At 34.9% G+C, this 25,140-nt stretch overlaps 1 protein-coding gene and 1 long non-coding RNA gene across 2 annotated transcripts in view; both read right to left on the reverse strand.

Annotated features, from left to right (window-relative positions):
• The window catches only part of LOC147834503 (uncharacterized), a 755,156-nt gene that overhangs the window by 231,533 nt on the left and 498,483 nt on the right, over positions 1 to 25,140 (reverse strand). The gene's annotated exons all lie outside the window — the stretch shown is intronic.
• atrnl1b (attractin like 1b) overlaps positions 1 to 25,140 on the reverse strand; it is a 191,197-nt gene that overhangs the window by 29,471 nt on the left and 136,586 nt on the right. The window contains exon 27 of the mRNA XM_087276489.1: positions 1,599 to 1,706. Within this exon, the coding sequence (XP_087132615.1) occupies positions 1,599 to 1,706 (108 nt within the window). The remainder of the gene's footprint in view (positions 1 to 1,598; positions 1,707 to 25,140) is intronic.

The following is a 25,140-nucleotide window of genomic DNA, read 5'->3' on the forward strand; positions in this document are numbered from 1 at the left end:
AGGAGGGTGAAGATAAAACAAGGTGGACATTTGAGCAAGATTACAAGCACAGCCAAGAAAACTCGTAGCTGGTTTCAGAAGAAAAATTTAATTCAAAATAAAGAAAAAAATAAATAAATAAATAAAATGGCCCAGCCAATGAATCCAATAGAAAATAAGAACTAAAGACCAGAGGTCATAGAAGAGACCCACAAAACTGTCAACATTTTTAAGACTCTGTTGAAGTCACATCCGAGTAATGAATGTGACTCCACTTTCCATACAAGAGGTGTCTTGAAGCTGTCATTATCAAAAATGCCTTTTAAACAAAGTATTAAATACATACAAGTAGTTTATAGACATATCATGTACATATCATCCTCCTTTTGTCATTTCATTGTTATTACACAACACATTTTTTTTTTAATTTCTTTTGATTGTTTTGGTTTTTTGAATGTTTGTGTTATTGGGTTTTTTGTAAAAATCAGGGTCAATTTCATGTCAACAGCTCCGTTGCAAATTTATTTACCAGGAAGTGTTCAATAAATATTTTACCCACTGCATACATACGCACTCATACGTTAGTATATATTTTTCTCTAGCATTAAAGACCTTAAAACATGCGGTATTTTATACCGTGCTATTGAGATTTTCCGCAAACAAATGCTCTAAAAGAGAATATTCTTGAAATTTTGTTTATAATCAGTTGTTTGTAAAAGGAAAATACTCATAATGCCTTATTCACACTAGCAGCAACTTTGTACGTGCCTGTCGCTCTGGGTGATGATTGAAGTCCATAGTGAGTGTTCCCACCTGAGGGTTTCTTGGGTAAGGTTTATGGTGATATTTACAGAGAGTAAAATAGTTTAAATGTCGCTAAAAGTGAACATTGTTCAGAGAAAACACTAAATATTAATGAATTCAGTACGTAAAATACTCAATTACAAAAATGCACAAGTAAAAAAGTGTATTCTCTGTCATTACAGCTATTTATCTCCCATAAACGTGGGTCTGTGTAGGTCTACAGCATGGAGAACACAACAGGGCTCTGCAGGAGCTGAGAAAGGATCACGTGAGCTCTACTGATGGTTGTATTGGCTGTCACTCAAGACAGTCGCTCCTCAATTGCATAAAGTTGATGGATTGACACGCCTACATCTGGTAGCCACAGTCGCTGTCACTTGCACAGCCAGAGGTCACTCGCTCTTCATTGAAATGAATGGTCACTTGTCACAGTTTGTCACTCGTAGTGTGAATGGGACGTAACTTTTTTACCAATGAACTGACAATCCATGTTCTAGTTAATTTAGAACAAAAAAATATATAGGAAACTTTAAGTTTTAAAACAAACATACATTAGAGTGCCATTCACTATACACCAAGCCTAAATAAATATGTTTAAAACACAAATATTTAAGACAGTAAAAAAAACAAACCTTCTATTCCAGGAATCGCTGTAAATGGCTAAATAAAATGTGTAAGTGCAATTATGCATCTTAATAGTACATTGGCATTCAAATGATGCATTCGATACTGTATATGCCTAGCCATACGCTGCATTACTGCAGCAGAGTAAAACATTAACGGCTAAATACACAAAGGTGAGATGTCAAACTAACCTCGATTCCACCCTGAAGCAGTTCTCCTTCAGTGCCGCCCACATCCAGAGCCACCGCGACCGAGGCAAAGGGACGACTGGCCATCTGCTGCCTTTCCCTCATCAGTTGCTGTAGCAAGGAGACATTAGTAAACATTAGTAAACATCTTTATAAGTTCAAACAAATATAAAGCTGCTAAAAAGAGTGACTGACAGTGATTTACAAGTTCAGTGACTGACATTGAAAAAACAAACCAAAAAAAGGCACATTTGAAAGGCAGAGATGCTAATTTGGTTGAGATGAAAAAAGAAGGGGAAAGACTATAGAATTAAAAAAGGAGAGAAAGATGGAAAGCAAGCGACAGACAAAAAGAGAGAGAGAGAGTTAGAGAGCGAGGCCATTGACCCTGGCTGTTTTCCAGCTCAGACAGAAACAGGTGGTTGAATAATTCATTTGTTCCATATAAAAAGTTTGGAGGACCTGGCTAATCAAATGTATGCGAAGATTGGAAGGAAATTTCTCTTGCCACAACATGCATGACAAGCAATTATTTTGCCATTGATTGCGTGAGCATCAGTATTCCAGCGGCGGAGTTTAATTAATGATGCATTCCCTGTAATTTCTCCATTCGACTGACTGGCTGGCTGCCCTAAAAGCACGATTCGCAACCTTCATACAAAATCCCATCCATAACGACTGCAGTGCACACTGCTTATTTTGGCCCCTTTGATGGACATAGTTTATCTATCATGTGCACATGGTACACAATTTGCCTTGCTTGTGCATGAACAGTCCGGGGTCACCTTTACTTCTGAAGGTGACATCAATATATTTATCAATACCAGCTTCTCATTTAATCAGAGTCTGTAGATGTCGGTGTATAAAAACGAGCGAGCGTTCACAGGTGTGACATGAGTACAAAAGATCGATGTAGTTTAATATAAAGCGCTCAATCACACAGCAAATGCCAGTTGCCTCGATGCAGACAACTCCACAAGGAACAATTAACATACTTTTCAGTAAAGCACTCGATAGGCAGTTTAAGAAGACCTCAAAGCCCCGCTTAAATGTCTCATTTCATTTCATTACCAACAATAACGTCAAGCAATAATGAACAACACTTCAGCAGGTATGGTCGAAACAACTAGAAAGGAAGCGTTTTGCCCTGGAGACACACACTGAAAGACGTCGTACTTAAGAGAGCAATATAAATCAGCTTCTCTCGCTTTAGAGAAAATGGAAGAGTTGCTGGTGATGCCTTTATCATCTCTGGATAATCAAGTGATGATAAAAGCACACACACAAAGTGGTCCTCATTGGCGGTCGATCAATATCTAAATGTCGGCTGATTTGGGTACCAAGGACGAGGCTGATTGCTATTGGATTTAAGCTGAAGGAATGTGTGCTGCTTTAAGCTCTAATTGCGTCGCATAACGCTGGCCAAAGACAACTGCAGTGATGCTGTCACTTGTATGGTCTTGCTTCAATTCTGTACCATGGTCACATCGAGAAAAAAACATGGCCTCCACACACAGTGAATGTACAGTATGTCTTCATAGTCTTGCACAAAAAGCAAATCACATTCTCTTAGACACTTTAGAAATGCGCAGTTGAAAACCACGTAATAATAAGATGAATGGTACTGTAATTAAAATGAATATTGTGACAAGTAAAAACTGAATCAGCACTGGTGACAGATGAAGCAACTTGCATTATGTGCAATTTCACAGGAGTTTCAAAGTTCCATAGTATTCAAAAGTTTGAGGGTGATACTATTTTCTGAAAGTCTAAAATACTCATATTAGGCAAGGGTGCATTAATTTGATCAAAACTAAAAGTCAGTTATACATACTTAAATAGAAAATTGCTCCTTTAACAAAGATGCATGCATACAAAAAGAAAAAAAAAAGATGTATTCTGATTTCTTCAAAAATACAACTACTTTCAACATCAATAATGATTAATGCTTCTCAAGCACCAAATGTGACATTCACACTGAACGTTCAGTTTTTCCATCACAGGAATAAATAACTTTTTATATTTAAGATTACTTTATTATTTTGGATCTGATATACATTTGTTTGCATTAGAAACATCTTTCAAAAATATTTTCTCTTGTAATATATTTAGACCCATTTTTCTGCAGTTGTAGTTTATTAAATTTTCATATTAATTTCATAATAGGAATAAAAAATTGCGGATGCTTCATGGTACACATTAATGATCATTAATATATTAATTTTACTCAACTGATTTGCGATATAGATATATATATATATATAACCACCGCTAAACCTTTTATGCTCAGTTCATTTTTAGATGCTGGTAAGCAAAGCTACATTCTAATACTAATACAAAATTCTAATAAAAATAATCTAATACATTGGCAAGCCACCAAAAACGGTTTAGCTAAATACAGCTAAGTCTTACAATAAGAAGTTTAAAATTAAAAGAAAGCAATACCATTGTACTAGTAAAAATATAACATGGTAAAATCATGGAAACAAACAAAATCCATCTTGAAACATTTTGCACACAAAAAAAATTAAAAAGCTATAACTTTAAGTTAAGAAGTTATGAAAAGTTATAAAATATTAATTCTTGCTATTAAGATAAAGTAGATGCTGAATATATATTTATATATTCTGAGAGTATAATGTTGTTTAAATACAAAACAAAATATATATATTTTCAACTCATCTGAAGACATTCCCACAAACTTTCTAAATTAAAAAACAGACATCTTTATAGAACCATAATGAACAATTTGAATAAAACCAGCAGAAACACTGTAAATTGTTATTTTTATCATAATAATACTAATGATAATAATAACAAAAGAAAACCAATGGTTTATCCAACTTGAAAACACTGCAAATAGCAATACTTCACTTAATACACAACTCACTTCATAAAGAGCATATGAAATTGGTAGAACCACATAACTTTAAGTGCCTTGATTACAGCACTCAAACACGAATGATGGTTAAAAGGAGGTAATCTTAGAAGCTGTGCACTTAGTCAACTGGAATCCAAGCCTTCTACAGGCTAACTAGCCTTCTAACAAATGCCAACATGTACCACTACAGAGCTTAATGCGTCACTGAATGCATTCAACATTATGAATCTTCAACCAGGATTAAAACTCATTCACACATACACAACATCACAAAGGACAATACTTCTTTCTTAGGAGAACATTTTATTTCTTTTAGCTTGGCTAGGATAAAAGCACTTTTTATAATTGCTCCCTTAAGCAATACTGTTTTTCGATTGGCTACAGAATACATCAATGCCATCCAATGTCCCGTCTAATTACTTAATTTACCTAGTTAACCTAATTAACCTAGCTAAGCTTTTAAACTGCACTTTAAGTGGAATACTATTATCTTGCAAAAAAATAAAAAATAAATCCTATGGGGGAAAAAACAAAAACAATTAGTTATTGAAAATTAATTTTTAAAACTATAATGTTTAAACATGTTGACATCTCTGTTAAACAGCACTTGGGGGGTATTTGAAGAAAAAGTTAACTTTGGCATTAGGCAAACAAACTAGGGCTGCACGGTTCTGGCTACAATGAGAATCACAATTTTTTTAACAACTTAAAATAAATCTCAAATTTTTTATGATTCTATAGATGTAAAAAGGTTACTATGAGTAGGCTATTAATACTGTTATTTGTCAAACATACAGTAAAACAACAATAATACTTGGTCTATGTGCAGGTCGACTGTTGGTTAAAATGCTAATATATGGTAAATGGTATAGACTTGGAAGGGTGGGCTTTTAAAATGTCCTAGTTGTTAATTCACAGTATTGTCACAAGTTATGAAATCAGAATACACTTATTAATAATACTAAAGGTGAATTATTATATTTAAGACATATGCTTGTCATTTGTCATTACCAACGTTATTAGACCTTTTTTTTCCACTGGTAAAATTCCCTCTTGCATTATATTCAACAAGCATTATATAGGGTAGTTATACTGAACCAGTAAACATTTATTTTCATGCACAACACTTTATGTTTGCTATGAAAGAAAAAACACATCGAATGCTAGCCGTAATCATAACTCTAAAATGCGATATGGTTATTTAAATGATGTGTGGATTTTCGGTTTCACTTTCACTGCTGAGTGTGGCTCCTGTCATGGCTGCCGTCACTTTGAGAAAACAAAAACATACATGCAAATCATACCTCCTGCATGGCTCCCAAACAATTACTCTGTGCAACAAACTAAACATTATTTACAACTTTATTACCTGTTATTCACAGCCTATGCAGGTTCTGTTCACTAAAGTAGCCATCATTGGCAAGCTTGCACACATCCTCTCAGTAGTAAACAAACTATAGCCTTTTACTTTAGTAAGATGACACATTTCCAACTGAAACAGAATACTGAGTAGGAGGCGGGGTTTACTTTTGTGCTCCTCCTTTAATATTTATTTTATGGCTAAGGGCGTGGCTAAGCATATCAAAACAATTTAATTTATCTTTATTACTAGAGTGCTTTATACAATGTAGATGGTGTGAAAGCAGTTCAACAAATGAAGAAATGAGAATAAAAACCCATTGTAATATTGCAGTGGTAGAGTGGTGGTCAAACTGACATCTTGAGTGAAAGACAGCCATTCCAGAGCATAATGAAATTATTTGATTTTGATTAATGATTACCAAAACGGTTTCATTCATTTGAGTGGATTAACTTGCACTGACTAACTGTTCATGTTAAGACTAACAATGTGCGCTAACAAAACAAACACTGTAAACCTTGATTTCATGCATACTTTAATGATAATTATAAGCAAATTTAAACCATGAGGTTTCTCCATTATGCATTGTGATCTGTAACCCCTTGCATCCTAAGTATCTTGTTATGTCCCACATATATTTTAAAATCTTTCATATGCCTTTTTTTTGCTCATATACTGTAATTGAGTGCCACTTGAATGCTCTTCAACAAGAGGTCGAGATTTTGTGTACAAAATGTTTCAAAAAACATCTTGCGAAAAGTTTCACACTGTTATTGTATGATGGCTTAATGAAGATAGCAACAGTAACTAAGGAGTGCAGGGCAAACCTCTAGGCCAAGGACAAGTCCAATAAAACCATGTCACCAAACAAAGGCATAGTCTGAAAGTCACTTCAACCTCACTTCAAAATCCCAGACAAACTTGTTCCTTCATTCATGACAAACATAAACGGCAGGAAGGTGGCGATGTCCTTGACGAATCACATATCAAGTCGACAGTGGCGTCTCTGTGGGGGTGTCTCTTCGGCATTGACATAAAAAGGCCTCTTCAATGACTTCCGCTCAAATGGGCTCTGATGGCACCACAGTAATTAATCACTCATTATCTTTTCTATTAATCACCACTTGAGGACTGTTATGGCTGATCCCACAGCGACCACGTTTATAATGAAATTATCAAAGCTGAGCACACTCCTCACATCAGGGATTCTCTTGACAATGCCATCTGATCATCTCTGCTAAACGTGAGGGATGCAAACCCACGTTAACAAATGTGCATGTGGAGGAAAAAGAGATAAAGGAAAGGTAAGTTAAAGCAATGGTTAACTCAAAAAATGCTAATTTGCTCTTAAATATCTCAACCTCAACCAATCTAATATGCTTTGGAGTTTTTTGTATTATTTTTATGGTTTACTGTTTATAGTTCTGATATTTAGTATTCATGTTCTTAAATGAGAAATGCTTATTTGGATATAATACAAATTATATTTTTTTTTTTGGTGGGGGGGGGGGGGGGGGGGGGGGGGGCTTTGAATGTGACATGGTTGTAGGTGCCAGTCGGGCTGGTCTGAGTATTTCAGAAACACCTGATATCCTAGGTTTACAGAGAATTGTCCAAAAAAGAGAAAATATCCACTTGTTACTACCGAGGTAAGCAGAAGAGCATCTCTGAATGCACAACACAACCAACCAACCTTGAGGCCGATGGGCTACAGTAGCAGAAGACCAAACCGGGTGCCACTCTTGTCAGCCGAGAACAGGAAACTGACGCTACAATTCGCACAGGCTCTACGCTACAATTCGCACAGGCTCTATGCTTTGAAGGATTATGGCAGTTCTCAAGGCAAAAGGGGGTCCAAGCGGTATACCAAATAAAGTGAAAGGGGAGTGTAGCACCTTGGTGCTCATGGCTTGAGATCCTTTGCTGACCCTTACCCTCTCTCTGCTCCAAATACTTTTCTGACTGTAACCTCCAATGCTCTATCCTAATAAAAAGTGTTTAAAAATAACTAAAAATAATAAAATAATAAAAAAGAAGCACAAATGTGCTTTTATTGTTTTAGTTTAAGTTTTAGGGGTTTAGTTTTAGATAATTATAAAACCCTGGCCATTACTCCCCATACAAACAGGTTAATTTAATTAATAGTTCACTTCTAATGCCCATGATGCAGTCTTGATAGTATATTGACTTGATACTCACATAATCTATACTAATAGTGATTATTAAAAAATGTAACCTCTATTTTGTGCTGATGCTCTTATTTAGAACATTAAAAACATTCCAATTAGCAATTAGCAAAGGCATAATATTTTATCTGTATTAGGCTAATTTAATGAGGTAGAAAATTTTAATTATGAAAAATTATTAATAATAATAATAATAATAATAATAATAATAAGGATTTGCCAATGGGTTTTGAATCTGGTTGAGACTAAAAAATGACGAAAAAAATAAATCACATCTTACTATGTATGAAAAAAAAATATTATAATGCAAAGATTTATAGAGAATTTAAAATGAAAATGTAGAGAACGTGTTAAAGTAACCTCTGATGTGTGCTCAATTTAGAGCTTCCATTCATCTTTATATTCCTCAAGTTATGTACTCTGCCCTACGGTAAAATGCACACAGTCCACCACATGATTAATAGATGGAGTTGGGTCAAGTATGAAGTATACTTAGGTGAAAGCATTAATATAAGAAGTCATTATATTTATACAGTAGTTACCTTAATAGGCATTCTATGATTCACAAACAAATCCAGACTAATTTTTTTGTATTGATTGCTCAAGTTTCTGAACTCAATCAATTTCAAGCAGTGATCTACAGTATTTGCCTCAGTAAAAAAACAAAACAAAATTACATCTGGACTAAAGTCTTTTTTTTCTGCTTTTCTTTACAAATTTTGCATTCAAAATGTAAATAGCAATAGAGGAAAGTTTTTTTTAAGTCCTCCAGCATCCATCTAAAGATACATATTCTTGAAAATACATGTTTTTAAAAAAAAAGCTAACCAAAAAAATGCAACAATCTTGTTTGTCACTAAACATCTTTGTTAATAAATGTCCACCTTCTGTCTCAAAAAAAAGCATTATAAAATGGGCATGACTGGAATGTGTTAACTCTGCCAGCCCAACTAGTTTATGTCATTGTAAAGCTGTGTTCCCATCAAACGCAGATGACATCTGCTCCAGAACGACCCACTTCTGGAGGTGAAACTTTTTTTGCATTTACCAGTCCATTAATTCTATCTTCATTTAAATATTGATTCAGAGCTATTTGCTCTCTTTCATCCCTCTTTTTTTATAACATGTTTGCGCATTTGTGTGTGAAAGAGAAGGAAAAATGCGAGGAGAGGAACTGAGAAACTAAAATGACAAAGCATGACAGGGAGAGAGCAAAAGTGAGACGGCGTGAGAGATCATGGCAGAGAGAGAGAGAGAGTTGTGGCATGCTCTCATTGGTGCTAATAGATCTTCTCTCAGAAAACAGCCTGGCTTTGTTGACAGCCAAAAAGCACCATCTGCAATTTATCCATCTCTCTCCATCACCTGCTATTACTCATCAGGCCCACTGCCTTTACTAGATCAGTGGCATCTCCATAACAATTATGCAAGACAAAGGCGGTCCATCACTGAGATATACATAGAAGCATCCACTCGAGGATGCAGCTGCCCTTTCCAGCCAGGCAACATTTTCGGTTCTGTTGTGTTGTGTGGAGAGGAAAAAAGTAGATCCACATCTATAATCTGCGTCATATAACTGCAATGGCTTGTTCGATCCTACAAAACAAGCTGTGCATGGAAAGGCGTTTTCACACAAAACTTGTAGGGGTGTACACTAAGGTCAGATTTGTTTTTATAATGCTTTGAAATGCTCTTAAAACCTTGCCCTAGGGTAGCACTGTGGAAACCTCAGAGATGTGAAATTGAGATTGATTGTTCATTGATTTTACTGTAGGCTTCGTGTTAAACCCTGCTGAAATCCCTGCTTTATAGCATTAGGACTTTTCTGTTAGACATTAAACAAGGGCTAAACCTCTCAAAACCATTTTGCCCACAAATACGACAATTAAATGCATTGGAATTTGTCCAATCCTGAAAACAAAAAAAGCCTAATAAAATTTTAAATAATAAAATGTTAAAGAATCATTCAGTCAAACTCAAAGTGAAATTCAGTCATTATTTTGGTCAAACTTTTTGGTCACACTTTACAATAAGGTTCATTAGTTAATGTTTATTAAAGCAATAAGGTTCATTAGTTAATGTTTATTAAAGCAATAAGGTTCATTAGTTAATGTTTATTAAAGCATTTACTAACATGAACATACAATGAACAATACATTTACTACTGTATTTGTTCATGTTAGTTAACGTTAGTTAATGAAAATACAGTAGTTTATTGTTAGTTCATGTTAACTCATGGTGCATTAACTAATGTTAACAAGCATGGAATTGGATGTTAATAATGCATTAGTAAATGTTCAATTATGATTAACAAATGCTGTACATGTGTTGTTCATGATTAGTTCATGTTAGTAAATGCATTAACTAATGAACCTTATTGTAAAGTGTTACCAACTTTTTTTTTTTTTTGATGGTCCGTTTGTTGAATACTTATATAATTTTACTGCAATGTAATTGTAACTTCAAATGTTAATTACACATTTACCAATAATGTAATATTAAACCCGTCACCTGATAAGACAAATAATGCCTGAATAATTATAAAAATCACTGTAATATTTTCCTTAAAAAATTAATTAACCATGTAAAGTATTAATTTCACATTAGAAATTATTATTCTTAAATATTCTACTTAAATATTTTAATTAAGGTAAAATGAAGGCACCTATGGTATTGTGTGGTTTAAGGTCTTTAAATTTACAAATGATACACACTGAAAAAAACGATTCAAAGATGATTCCTTGGATATATATATATTTTTTAAAGTGGTTATAAACAATTTTTTGGGCTAAATATAAACAAACAAACTCAGTTAAACATTAATAAAATTTTGTTTGTTTGTTTGTTTGTTTGTTTGTTTGTTTGTTTGTTTGAATTCAATACAATTAAATTGTTTGCAACAATTTTACACAATTTTTTTCAGTGTAGTTGAACATGAAACAAGTTTATAAATATTCATTAGTGCAAGTGTAAAGTCTCCTCCTTTATATAATCTGCTTCTAATGCTGTCTGATTAGACATTAAACAAACTTGTTTGCATAAAGGATGAAATTTTTATTAAATGCCAAATGAAAAGAAAACAATATGTTATTGAAATGAAGAATGAAGCGCTCAGTCAAGTTTACCTTTTTTTGTACATTGGACTCCACTTTAATGAAAATATATTAAACAAACTCGATTAATGTAACCTTTTAGAATGAAACGGCCTGTTTTACTATAGCTTTTAGACCTAGGATCTTGGAATGTCACCATGTCTGACCTCACGGGGTTGGTCCACTCCCTGAACAGATACAGTGAAGGTTAAGAACTGAACACGGAGACTGCAAAGCCTAATTTAACCCAATGTGTGAAGTTGTGGACGTGGAGCTGCAAGCATCAGATGTGTGTCTAATATAGAGGTTACAGCTGGAAGGGCATCCGCTGCGTAAAACATATGCTGAATGGGTTGGCGGTTCATTCTGCTGTGGTGACCCCAGATTAATAAAGGGACTAAGCCAAAAAGAAAATGAATGAATAAATATGTATTCTATTTTTCCCTTTTAATTACCGATCATTCGATGCGCTTTGGTTCACTCTCTGTATTATGCTGCCTTACTGCCTGTATAGGTTTCAATCATGGTAGTTGGAAGGACGTAAAAACCTGCCATGTAAAAAACTGTGGCGGTCATAGTTTGGTTTAAACCTTTGAACATGAAAAAAAGTGAAGGCTGAAGTAGTGAAAAGTGAAAGTATAGGCCCCTATTACATCAGCACAGGACCTTATTGAAACCATGGTTGAAACCCAGAGAGGCAATCATATATATATATATATATATATATATATATATATATATATATATATATATATATATATATATATATATATATATATATATACATTTTTTTTATTAGACACATATCTGATTCTTGTATTTGCAGCAGCTCCTCGTCCACAACTTCACACACTGAGTTAAATTAGGCTTCGCAATCTCCGTGTTCAGTCCTTTACTTCCACTGTATCTGTTCAACTGAGTGAACGGAACCAACCCTGTGACGTCGGACAAAGCGACATTCCAAAATAGCGACACCCTAGATCTAAAATCTATAATAAACCATGCAGTTTTCTGCTAAATGGTTACATTAATCAAGTTTGTTATACATTTCCTTTAAAGTGAAAATCTATTACCAAAATAATGTAAACATGACTGAGTGCTTCATTTCCCCTTTAAGAAGCAAGAAACAAACAGACTCATTAAGCACACAGTCAGTACAAACCTGCAGTTTTAAACAAATAAGGTGTTTGGAGTTATTTGTTCTTCCCTACAATTGAATACAATTCACTAGCAAATTCATAACGCTGTTGAGTTGATCAAAAATACCTCCTGTATTGTAAATAAATATAAAATTCATGTAATTGTTGACTATTAAATGCAATTATGAACTCAGTCGGCTTTAGCATGTGGAAAAAAAAAAACTTTAAGACTGGATGCTGGAATGATGAGCAAATTCATTCTGACTAGCAGAGACTTGTCGGTGCCTAACTTGCAAACACATCTAAAATGTGAACAAATTATTCACTGTGTAAATTATGTAAATTAAGCAACTCACAATCCAACAAATTAATTACTGATGATAACTGAAAATGAGGTCTTGAACCAAGCAGGGAAATGTGCCAGACGAATGACATGGAAAGAAAAGTTTTCAGGAAACAAAAAGACATAGTAAAATGACTCGCCAAATCATATTGCAAGATATCTATGGCCCCTGACCTTGCTAAGACAATGCAATCCCCATATGTTTCCACAGCCTGTAATTGCCCCCCCCCCCCCCCCCCCCTGTTTATTTGTTCATGTTCAAGAATAATAAAGCAATCACTTGTGCATTATTGACCCATTTGACCCAGTTAATCATGAGGAACATCAATGACCTGATTAGCTCTTCAGAACATAGATTATGAAATTGGCTCAATTGGCAATTCCACAAAGAGCTTCTGATTGACTGCTCAAAAGACGTAACTTTTATCGGCTCAGGATTGAGGATGACATTGATCTGTTAGTGTTATCAAATATGTAGATCAGGGGCAATCAATTACGTTCAGCTGGTGGCTGGTTTTTCATTCTGAAACATGCCTGTAGGTCACACAATACAAACTTGATCCTACTGCTATTGTAGATACATTTTTCAATGTTTTAGAGTTAATAGATTGTGAAGGTTTATTTGTTATTATGTTTGAAAAAAATCTCTTTTAGGTGACTTTAGCTCCGAATTAATCAAAAATACATTATTTCATTTCAAATGAACTGTTTTTAAATGTAAATAACAACATTTTTATTTGACTCCTTTGTGGAAAAAAACAGATTGCACTTTTTACAGATAATAAACATCCCTTTAACTCAGCCTTTGAAGTGTTACCATCAGGACACAGGTTTAGAATTCCTAAAGCCTGAATAAATGCTTATAAAAAGCCATTTATCTCAATTGCTGTAGTCAGATCACTGTTTGAAGTGAATGTGGTGGTTGTCAAGAATGATCTGCAGTAATATGTATGGGGCTAATTTTGTTTTTAAAATGTTAACTTATGTTGTTGTCTTGAGGAATGTTGCTTTTGAATGATTGTTGTATGCAGCTGTTGTCTTAAATCCAGTGTTAAAGACAAATTTCCTTTCTGTGCCAAGCAGAACAGACAATAAAAGTTTAAACTAAACTAAACTAAATATATTTTAAATGCCATTTATATTTATAGTAATGCTGAAACCAGCTGTATGCTTCATATTTTTGTCTAACACATAATATATTACCATTCAAACCTACTAAAAAATCCTGAAAAGCAAACTGCATTATGGTTTCTACAAAAAATGACGCTATTTTCCCCCCACATTATTTCAAATTGAGCAACAATTACAATTGATTGAAGCAGAGCAGTACATCAGAATGATTTCTGAAGGCTTATGGAACACTGGAGGTTTGTTTAATCATGCTAAAAATTCTGATTTTTTTGTTTAAAAAAAGACTCTCATAGTAAACACTTAACCTAATAGAAATTTAGTTTACAATAAAATTTTGTAACTGTAGTTTTGATCAAATTGAAGCAGCCTCAATGAGCCTCTTCAAATAGAAGAGCTAAAACATAAAAACCATTAGTCAGCATGTATATTATTTAAAAAAGCATACGTTTACATTATAGAATTCTAAATATGCAAACCAAGACTCTACTACAAATCAAACATATTTTACTCTGCACCATCACTCTATAAATGCCCAGACTCATCTTTACTGCTGAGCTTTAAGCAGCAAAAAGCCTACAGTAAGCATTAACATGACTGCAACTTTTACTCCTCTTGTTATTGATACCTCTTATTAACAAAGCTAAAGTAAAAGTGGATACCGCAGTATAACAGCCTCTCTTAGGTGACCCACTATGAAAATTGAATGCAAATTGAAAATCTATACCTAATTGTAAAAAACAAAACATAATTTACACTGTTTTCAGCAATTTGCGATACATAAAACGAGCCAGATTAGTAAATGTTATCAAACATTACCAATATAATCCCTCCATAATCATGAATGTTCAGTTAAGTCCTTGTTGTCTCAAGAATTTGGGGATGATATATGATGGCAACATATCATAACTGCATTTTTTAAAGAAATGTTGCCAAAGTCCAACATACAGTATGCTATCAATGCGGAACAGTACATTCATGTTTTCATGACTTCGTAGTTAGATTATTATAATACTTTACAATATAGGTCTCAAACTCGATTTGTGGAGGGCCGCAGCTCTGCACAGTTTTGCTCCAACCGTAATCAAACACAGCTGATTCAACTAATCAAAGTGTTCAAGACTACTATAGACTATTAAGCAGATGTGAGTTGGAGGTGAACTGAGAGTGGCAGTCTTCAGAAATAGAGTTTGAGACCATTTCTTTACAAGATTGCCCTGTAGATCTAATGAACAAATTTCAGTTGGTTTTAAAATGCAGAAGATATGTTTAGCATGTTTACTTTGTAACAATTTTAAAATTCTGTAGATCAGTTAAAAACCCGAATGACTCCCAGCTCCACAGTATTTAAGTGAGCTCATCCTGACTAAATATCAAAATTAACTAATTCAGTTCAAAAGGCAGAAATTCTGTCAGTTTTCTAGATTAAAGACATGCCTCTTTACACAAGCATACCCAAAATCTAAATATCAAACTTTAAAATGAATGTCCTATAAATGATTGTTAGGCTGCATCATTCAGGCTAAGTGGAATGGGGAACACTGTAAGAAGAGTTTTGTCATGTTGGTCTCTCCTTTTCACAAGGTTCACATAATCGTAGATCCAGTCTATATCCAGAACAGATGGCTGTCATGTGAAATGGGAAAAAAAAATAAAAAGAAGGGACAGCATTATCAGAAACATTGATGCATGAGTCACTACACAGATCACATTAGTCAGCATGAACATTAACCAGGAACTGACTTGGACCTGCAGTTCTTCCACAATGGATGCTCTTTCTTGATGGCTTTAGACTGCTGTTCTGCCTCTTTTCTGGAGACTGAACCCCTGAATGAGTCTGATTTCTCTCAAGGTTTCATATGAATTTCCGTCAATTGGCTGAGGTTTGGTTGTTTGCCACGGTCACCTCTGGCTTACATGGTTGCTGTCCGCAGGGCTGCCGATCAGTGGATTGCCCTTCAACAGTAATTCAGCTAAACTGAATCCGTTTGTATCTAACTAGAAATACATTAGAATTGTACCGCTACTCTGATACCAGCCAATGCTGTTATGGCTTTTTATCCTTTTTCCTGTTCATTTTATTGTCAAGCAGCTTTGACACAATATACACTGTATAAAGTGCTATTGAAATAAAGAAGACCCGACTTGACTTGAAGCCCTTTACCACAACACCTAAATTAACTAAAAAAAAAAAAACTGATATTTGATTAATCTGAAAAGCACATACAGTACAGAAACAAAAGAAAATATGATGGAAAACTTGAAATACAAAGTAATTTTTCAGTATCTCTGACAACATATTGCATGAAAGACACATCCTCCGATTTAATTGCCAAATATTAAAACTCTCTGAGACAGTTTGTACATCCTCTGAAACAAAGGATGTTGCCCACTGAGCACCTCGCTGCATTTTTCCACTTCAAAAATTTCCAGATTACAGAATATACTAGATGCAGAAATGTTAGACCATGCATTCATAACTTTGAGACCTGATTATTGTAATGCACTTCTGGCTGGATGCCCGACTGTTTCCATAAATAAGCTGGAGTTTGTTTAAAACACTGTAGCCAGAGATCCAACCAGGTCCATAAAATATGATGGCATTAGTCCAATATCATCACTGGTGAAATGATTACATGCCAATACTTTGTAACATCAAAAAGCTTTCAGTCACCCCTCAGTACAATGCAGATCTCCAGCCTTCTTATTACTCCTTATGCCCATAGTGTTATACACAGTGCCACATGCATTCATGCTATAAGATGTAGGACAGCGTTTTTATAGGGCATTTTCAACATGCTTGTGAATTCAGAATATATTTAACAATACTGAAGAATGAAACTGGAAGGTTTTCCCTTTAAAGATGAGTACATATGTATTACAGATGAGTAAAGCAATGTATTATGCATGCTAGACCAGCAGGTGGTGTCGCTTTGTAAAGAAACTCTGAATTTTTTTTAATGAAATGATAATTTGCAATAACATGTTTGCTTTCCATTACTAGTCTTTTCTGACTTCAATCAGATGTTATTCGACTGGCAAAGATTACATTTTCAGTTACTCTAAAACTGAAAATATAAGTTACTAATAAGTTACTTTAAAAATAGCACGCAATAGGCTAAGTCCACGAAGTAGTCAGCTTTATTTTTTTGTTTACAATTCTAAAACGCATGCCGCTGCATGACGAGGCACATCCGGTGTGCAACCCCCTTTCTGATGGTCTTGCTGCAGACAGTTTTTGCATCCTTGTTGAAACTCACACTGATAGCAATCAAATATTTCTGTTAATTTGGCAAGCTGAGCACATTCTGTAGTGTACAGGAGACAAAGGGGAGATGAATTGACAATAGTCTACAACCAATCAGGATGCAGAACACAATGTGATGTAGAAAAAAAAAAAAAAAAAAAAAAAGCATCCACTAAAAAAAATCCACAAAATTGCGAGGCCGTGAAATGTGAACCGCATTATAGCGAATGACCACTGAACCTCAAAAGCATCTATTTCTTCAAGCGCTGCAAATAACAGCAATGGTGATCCAGAAAGTAGATTGGATCATATGAAACGTGATCTATCACCAAACAAATTGCCCATCAAATATTTGGGATTAATTTACAGGTCACAAATATACAAGTCATATGCATATGCATGCCTTAGCATAGTCTTAGTGGATCGGAGGTCAGTCTCTGTTTGAATGTTTTCCCAATGTTGGTGTTCCCAAAAAGACATGCAGTACAGGTGAATTGGATGAACTAAATTGGCCGTAGTGTATGAGTGCGCTCACAAGTTTGTGCACTCTGAACATATGCCTGAGTAATTGATGTTTTTTCTGCTATAGCAACCCCTAACAAAGCAGGGAGAAAGCCAAAGGAAAGAAAGTGAATGAGAAACGCATGTCTTTGATTTACCATCTTCAACCAAATGGTTCTAGTTTAGATCCATTCGTTCAGAGAGAACTGCTGCAACTCTGAGCAATGCATGTATCATTTGCACACATCGGTTTGTGTGAACTTGTGATTTAACGAACTCTGAGAGAGTTCCCACAGCTGAACTTGAAAAAGAGGGCGAGTATTTGTCATAGGCTAAAGGTTCCCTTGTGAGCGTGTGATGAATGAAGTGGAAGCAGAGCCTCTGTGTTCAGAGTCACAAATGCCGTTTGCAAGGCTCTCATTATGGGCAGAAACTTTTTTTTTCCAGAATGATCAGAGCTGCTTTTCTGCAAGACTGGAGAAGGAGCAGAAGCATTTGTGTCATCTCGATTCCTTTGGGTTCTTTCTATCTGCATAATGTGTCCTTTCCTGACCAATTTGTGTCACACGGGATTGTAGCTCATTCATTAAGCTAAGTAATAAGGCTCGGTTTTAATTATAGCTTAGTTGAGGATGTCTAGATTTTGAAAATATCAATAGCTTAAAGCCAATTATCATATCATTGACATGCTAAATGCCTATAACCAACCAAACAATTATTAATGAATAATCATCACTCAAAGTGATTGAAAACTCTAAATTAGATTTAGAGTAGAGTCGCCATACTGCAGAGCAATAGCTCACTTCTCTTTCACATTCATAAATCCACATCTCGGGCTGTGGGCCAGAAAGACTGCTTTTATATTGGGGCTGAAACTATGACCTTTAATTAATATTAAAGAGGATAAAACTCTCGGTTCCCATTGCCTGAAGTTTGCTGATGCCCTTGAAAGAGAAACCTGCTTTATAACACATGGCCCTATCGCAGAGATAAAAAGTTTTATCATAACTTCTTCATTTTTCATAATAATGGATACTTCCAGAAAAAGCCAAGCATGTACTCGGCAGCCCTGGAATATAATACAGGCTACATAAATTTATCCTGTCTATAGTAGCCTAAAATGGATGCAGATATCAACAGCAAAGGCCACCACAGTCAAATAAGTATGTGTACACTTTATTCCTTAACACTAATGTGTTAATCATTCAACACCGTATTTAAATATATTAGGGGTGTAACAGTACATAAAATTATGGTTAGGCAGACAAACTGCTTCAGCATTTGGGAATGCATTTCTATTCTCTTTATCAAACTGGATTATTTATAGATCAGTCTAAAAAACATTAATCTAAAAGACAATCTCAGTTTATTCCTAACGCAATTGATATGCTTTATATTTTAAGCATTATAAACCAATTATAATCAAACATGTTTTACATCAAATAATCAAGACATCAGTAGTTATGTTTTCATCCACCTATTTTTATGTAAATTTTTGATTATCACATAAAAATGTGTGATGTAAATGCTAAGATGCTCATAAATTTTGAAAATGTGGGTAAATTAACTAGGATAAACATTTTATTCGATACAAAAAAAAAAAAATGTGCAAAGACTACGATGGATACACAAATAAATTCCAGTATGTGCATTTAAAAAGTATATGACTCGGTTTTAACAGATCATGTGATGATAATAATAGATGCGATGGACAGCATTACTGGACAAACCAAGTGGAGCGAGCACATTATAAAATATCAGAAATGATATTTTGGTCATGTTAACCAAAGTCCGCCATCAGAGTGGTTCAGTATTATATTATTAGTATTATTATTGAAATCAACAACAATTTGTCAATGTTATAAAAATGTTTGATTAGGTTGATTACATGTCACAAGATTGATTCACTAGACCGATGCACTAATAGCACATTGAGGACATCTGCTGATCACTCAGAGCAGAAGCATCAAGTAAATTAAAAACTCTAAAGGTCTTTGCACACTGAAGTTTGACATTTTTGTATGCATTTTTTCCGTATTCATATGCGAAAAATTCATCACGTAAAAAGAAACCTTGCACACTGTCCAATGCGTAATAATTAATTCAACATGAAAAAACAAAAAAAAACATTTCAGAATCAGTTCAAGCAGCGATAGTCTGTTTTCCTCTCCTACAAAGTAGATATAAAAAAGGGAATAGACATATTGTGTTTATTTAATACTAGCCTTCATAGAGAGGAAGAAGAGTTCTCCACCTCATCAAAGAGCTGCGCTATGATTATACTGAAATGCAAAGTTTATTTCAGAAAATCTGTGGAATTTTGATACATTGCTTGTGATGCTTCACATATTCACGGATGTAAACAAATCCTGAACAGAGATTGGCAGTACCTATAGACATTATAATAGATGGCGTCCACGTTGACGTGTCGAAGCAACGGACCGAAAGCAGACCATGCTTTCTATTATAATGTCTGGGCAGTGCGTCAAATGTATCGACACACACACACAGATCAAACAGCAGCAGGGTAGAGATGCACCAGTCACTGAATTCAGCATATAGGGGTTCTCAACTGTCTGCCACTTTCTGTCTTTATTTTATGCACTGTGTCTATCATAAAGTTATCTGTAGCTCAAATTAGTTAAAGTCTAGATCAGATATCCGGCTGGCTGGAAATGCGATATGCACTTAAATATAGCAGCATTTTTATGACACTATATAACATTACTTCATATTTTTACAGTACTGTGATGGTTGGGTTTAAGGTAGGAATGGGGGTAGGCGTTAAATAATACAATTTATTGGGTTAAATTATTAGGTAGCATAATAATACTCGTTACAATGACTGTTTTTGTTACTGTGACGGTTGGGTTTAGGGTTGAGGTGGGGGTAGACATTAATAAAATACAATTAACAGGAAATTTAATAAATAATAACCATAAATCAACCATATCTGATTTAGCAACATACTTTGAAATGACAGCATTCTGTATTTAGCTTTTTGCTTGTACGGTGGCTCTGAACGCTGAAAACACCTCTCAAATCACTTTTTCGTATGCAGAAAGCTGTAAAAATTAAATAATTAAGTAGATAGATAAATAAATAAATAAATAAAAATAAAAAATTGAACGCGGTTAAAAAAAAAATTTATAACGGGAGAAAGTTTCGGAAGCAGTGTGCAATATGCTTAAGAATTCAGTCAAAGCAGGGTAAATCTGTCTTCAGCTATTACGCCCACTACTGCTGGAATCAGCTTCCAGAAACGAACAGATGTGCTCCAACATTAGGTACATTCGAATGAAGACTGAAAATCCATCTGTTTAGCTGTGCCTTTACTGAATGAGCACTGTACTACGTCTGACAGATCACACTGTATACTGTATGTCTTTCATCTGTTTTTCATTCCTTTAAAGTCTGTTTTAAAACATTTTAATCTATTTTATGTTTTTAAATCATTTTTATTCTTTGTTGTTTTTATTTCTTAGACTTGTTTCTTTATTAATTTGTATTCATTTTGTAAAGCACTTTGATTTACCAATGTGTATGAAATGTGCTATATAAATAAACGTGTCTTGCTGGTCACATAATCTAACAATAAACAATTATGGTCTCTTGTCATTGTGGACACAAATATATTTCTAAATGCTGCACACTGGTGGTGGATGGGAAGATTTCCCCCAAAAATTTGTAAAGTGCCTTGACTGTGTAGAAAAGTGCTATATAAATGTAAGGAACTATTATTAGTATTATTATTAATATTACAGTTATCATGCTTTGTGTTAATCGGTCTTTAGGAAAAATTTATACTAGGCACGGTTGCCCTGATTCAAGTCAGGGCACTACTGTCCACCCTCCCTGACTACCCACACTCCCATTACATTTTTGTTTCTGAGCCCAACACACTTGCATCATCAATGCGATTGCTTAGAAGAAAACAGAAAGAGAACTGCTCTCGCTCAGTACAACAAAGATTGATTTTGTATTGTTGCTGTGCATTATTTTGAGTCATTTAGGATGCAGTAACAAATGGCCGAATATTTCGCTGAACACATCCATTGCTTTTGATGCTCAAGGTGGCAGCTGAAGTGCAGCGAGGAGTTGGCATCTTTGAAAAAACTACAACGGTTTCAATTAATTAATATGTAACAGATCCATAAGAAACAGTCCTTAAAAATGATGTTGCATCTTTAGTTTTGCACTCACGCTAGTCAAACGCATAGCCTAATGTGACTACACCCTTAAGAGTGTTTTTGTGTGTGCAGACTGTATGACATTGTACTGTGAAATGTCAATGCCCTCGCCGTCTGTTTTACACAAGTCATTCCTCTTGCTCCACACTGACATTTAGTACAGACGTCCGTCATTTGCACTCTTGAAAAGGTGCAGAGCCACTCTAGAACCGGTGCACACAACAAAACCTATTAAAATTCTCCCAATAGTTTGTTCAGACAGTCAGAGACAAAACCTAAATGCTAAGTCCGTCTGGAGTGCAAATCTTCACTTTAACAAATCAAACAAGCGTCAACAGACATCATCCCACCGAGAAACCATCTATTTGCAGTTTCATCTGAATCGATTAAAACATCCTATTGCCCAAATGATTACGCGATAGGACACAGCAGAGGCATGTAACCTTCATTATGAGTATATTTGCTCCTCTTCAGGCACTCGCAGAAGTGAATTGGATGAGACTGCATGTTAGACGAAATTCAATAACTCAGGACGACACGGTTTCATTATTCTTAATCACCCCTGTTCCGTCTTGTTCATTTAATTTTTCATTTCAGCATGGGGTTTGCAATCATTGGTCCGAACAGTGGGAGAGGTTTTTTCTTTCTTTCAATAAGACAAATCATAAAACACGAGGGCGGACGAGGGCGATGCCCATAGACGAACCTGTTTGTGTTGCTCACTGGAGAGCAAAGATAAGATGGTTTAATTGCACTTTCTGTAATCTTCCCTCCCACTGTCTAATTTCTAGCTGTAAGAAACCAGGCTGTTGATAATTCATTCTCCAAAAAGGCAAGATAAATATTCCCCCCACAAAGACAACAGATGCCTTGTTTTCTAAAGATTGATCTGTTGTATCATGCAGCACAGCAATAACCCCAGGCAGAGAGCTATGACTGCTGAAAACTCAACAAAAAATAAAAAAAAGTTATGGAATAAATTTATTTCTGCATTTTCACACGCTAAAAGAAATGTTAATCACCTAACCAACCCACAGGTTCAAAAGACAACGACGTAAGTGACTCTGCCCGTGTAATGTTCCACTGCAGTAAATGCAAAACACCATTATCAAGCCCTGCGGCATCAGACGGCAGTCCTCTAATGCACCTGCTCTGCATTATCACTTAACATCAGTTTGAAACACACATATACAGACTAACGCCATAACATTAATGTGATGAACCAAATCCGAGACCCAGAACGCATTTCTTCCTTCATTAAACATAAGCTAGTATACACTTTTCAGAGTTGTCACACCAAGTCTTGATTTGAAATCTTTATATCATTGTGAAATGCTATGTAGTTTCACAGGGGCAATTTGTCTTTTACATTATGACGTCAATTCAAATGTTTGGTCAGCACATGGACTACCTGACAAAAGTCTTGTCGTAGATTCCAGTTGTAAGAGCAACAAATAATAACTTGACTTTTAGTTGATCATTCGGAAAAGTGGCAGAAGGAAGATTTTTCAGATGAATAATCTGTTGAACTGCATCCCAATCAACACAAATACTGCAGAAGACCTATTGCAACCTGCACTGACCCAAGATTCTCACAGAAATCAGTCAGGTTTGGTAAAGGAAAAATCATGGCTTGGGGTTACATTCAGTATGGGGGATCTGCAGAGTGGATGCCAACATCAACAGCCAGAGGTATTAAGACATTTGTGCTTCCGATTACATTACAAACAACAGAAGAGGGCAAATTCTTCTGCAGGATAGCGCTCCTTGTCATACTTCAGCCTCCACATAAAAGTTCCTGAAAGCAAAGAAGGTCAAAGTGCTCTAAGATTGGCCAGCCCAGTCAACAGACATGAACATTATTGGGCATATATGGGGTAAGATGAAAGAGGAGGCATTGAAGATGAATTCAAAGAATCTTAATTAACTGCAAGAACGCTTTCTTTGACTTTTTAAGTGACTTTATTATTAAGTTATTTGAGTCGTTGCAGAGATGTATGGATGCAGTCCTATATGCTCATGAGAATCATACACAATATTTATTATTTTTCACCATAACTTTATATATATATTTTTTTATATTTTATATTTTTTTTATTATATATAGTGCATTATTTCTGTTAAAAACCAAGACTTTTGTCAAAGCAAAGTCAGACCTGACTGTCCTATTTACATAATTAAAAATCAAGACATATTTTATTTTGGTAAAATAAGCGTAATCTAGAGGCCTTTGTCTTTTATAAAAGCCACTTCTGATATTATTATTATTATTTGTTGTTCCTAAAACTTGGATAGGCAACAAGACTTGTCAGGTAGTGTATGTGTGCTGTTTTGTCCTAAATTGTAAACTACAGTTAAATTTAAAATATATATATAATAATAATAATAATAATAATAATAATTAAAAAAGTGTTTATTCAAGCAAAACAAAACCATAAACATGAAGCAATAAGTGAAATTTCAGCATTGCTGTCACCGTAATAAATTAAAAAATATTACAATAATAGTTAAAAAGTTATTACACTTTTTCTTTTCATAATTTAAAAATATTAATGTTGGTTTGTTAAATAAATGTAGCATTTAAACATTTTATGTATGCATAAAACATTAAATATAATTGAATAAGAGAATTTATTGTCCATTGAGAGATTCAATATATCATAATATCCATGAGATTAGCCACCTGAATGAATTTAGCTAGATTTGCAAGCACTGTGCTTCAACACAAGCGCTAAAGCTAAACCCAAAAAAGGGCAAATGCAACAGTGCAAATATCCGGGCAGATGACAAGATGTTCTCGAGAATTTTCTAGGGAACGACGCACTGAACGAAATCAAAGGCAAGCACTCTGATTTGTGTTGAGCACTGCTGCTTTTTAGATATTCCCTTGTTTGATCTCTTGGCCAAATTCAGTGTAGTGGAGAACATTTGCATAATGGAAGTTATAAACATGTCCTCTGCTTTCAACTCGTGTCTTTCAAAAAGTCAGTCAGGACAAAAGGCATTCAAAGGAAAGGGCGCAGAGCAGGACGGCTTCTTCGCTTTCGATCATACGAGCTGAAAGTTATAAAGCAATAAATGACCACCATTCGCATGCGATGGAAACAGCCTCAACAAAAATCCCTGTTAGTTTCATTTCCGTCTCCACCAGTCCCATGCTGCCAAGACAAAAATAAATAAATAAAAAAACAACGTGACCTTGTCAAATGATTGGCGCCAAAATGAGACGCGCGTCACCAAGGCTCTTTCTTGATCAAGACAAAAAGGAAGGAGAAAATACATTTTCAGAAGCAATTATTTTTCTGGAGTGCCTCCTCAAACTTTTCAATCATTTCAAATTAAAAGATAAAAGCTTTTTTGAGAGTACTTGAGGGCAGAAACAAACAGATAATCTGAACCTGTGGAGTGCAGCTCTGCAGTGAGCCGAATGCTAATGGTGGACGCCCATCTGCCCCCATCACACATTATTGGATTTAAT

This window comes from Danio rerio, chromosome 12 (genome assembly GCF_052040795.2).
Source record: "Danio rerio strain M-AB ecotype USA chromosome 12, GRCz13ab, whole genome shotgun sequence".
In the NCBI taxonomy this organism is placed as follows: domain Eukaryota; kingdom Metazoa; phylum Chordata; class Actinopteri; order Cypriniformes; family Danionidae; genus Danio; species Danio rerio.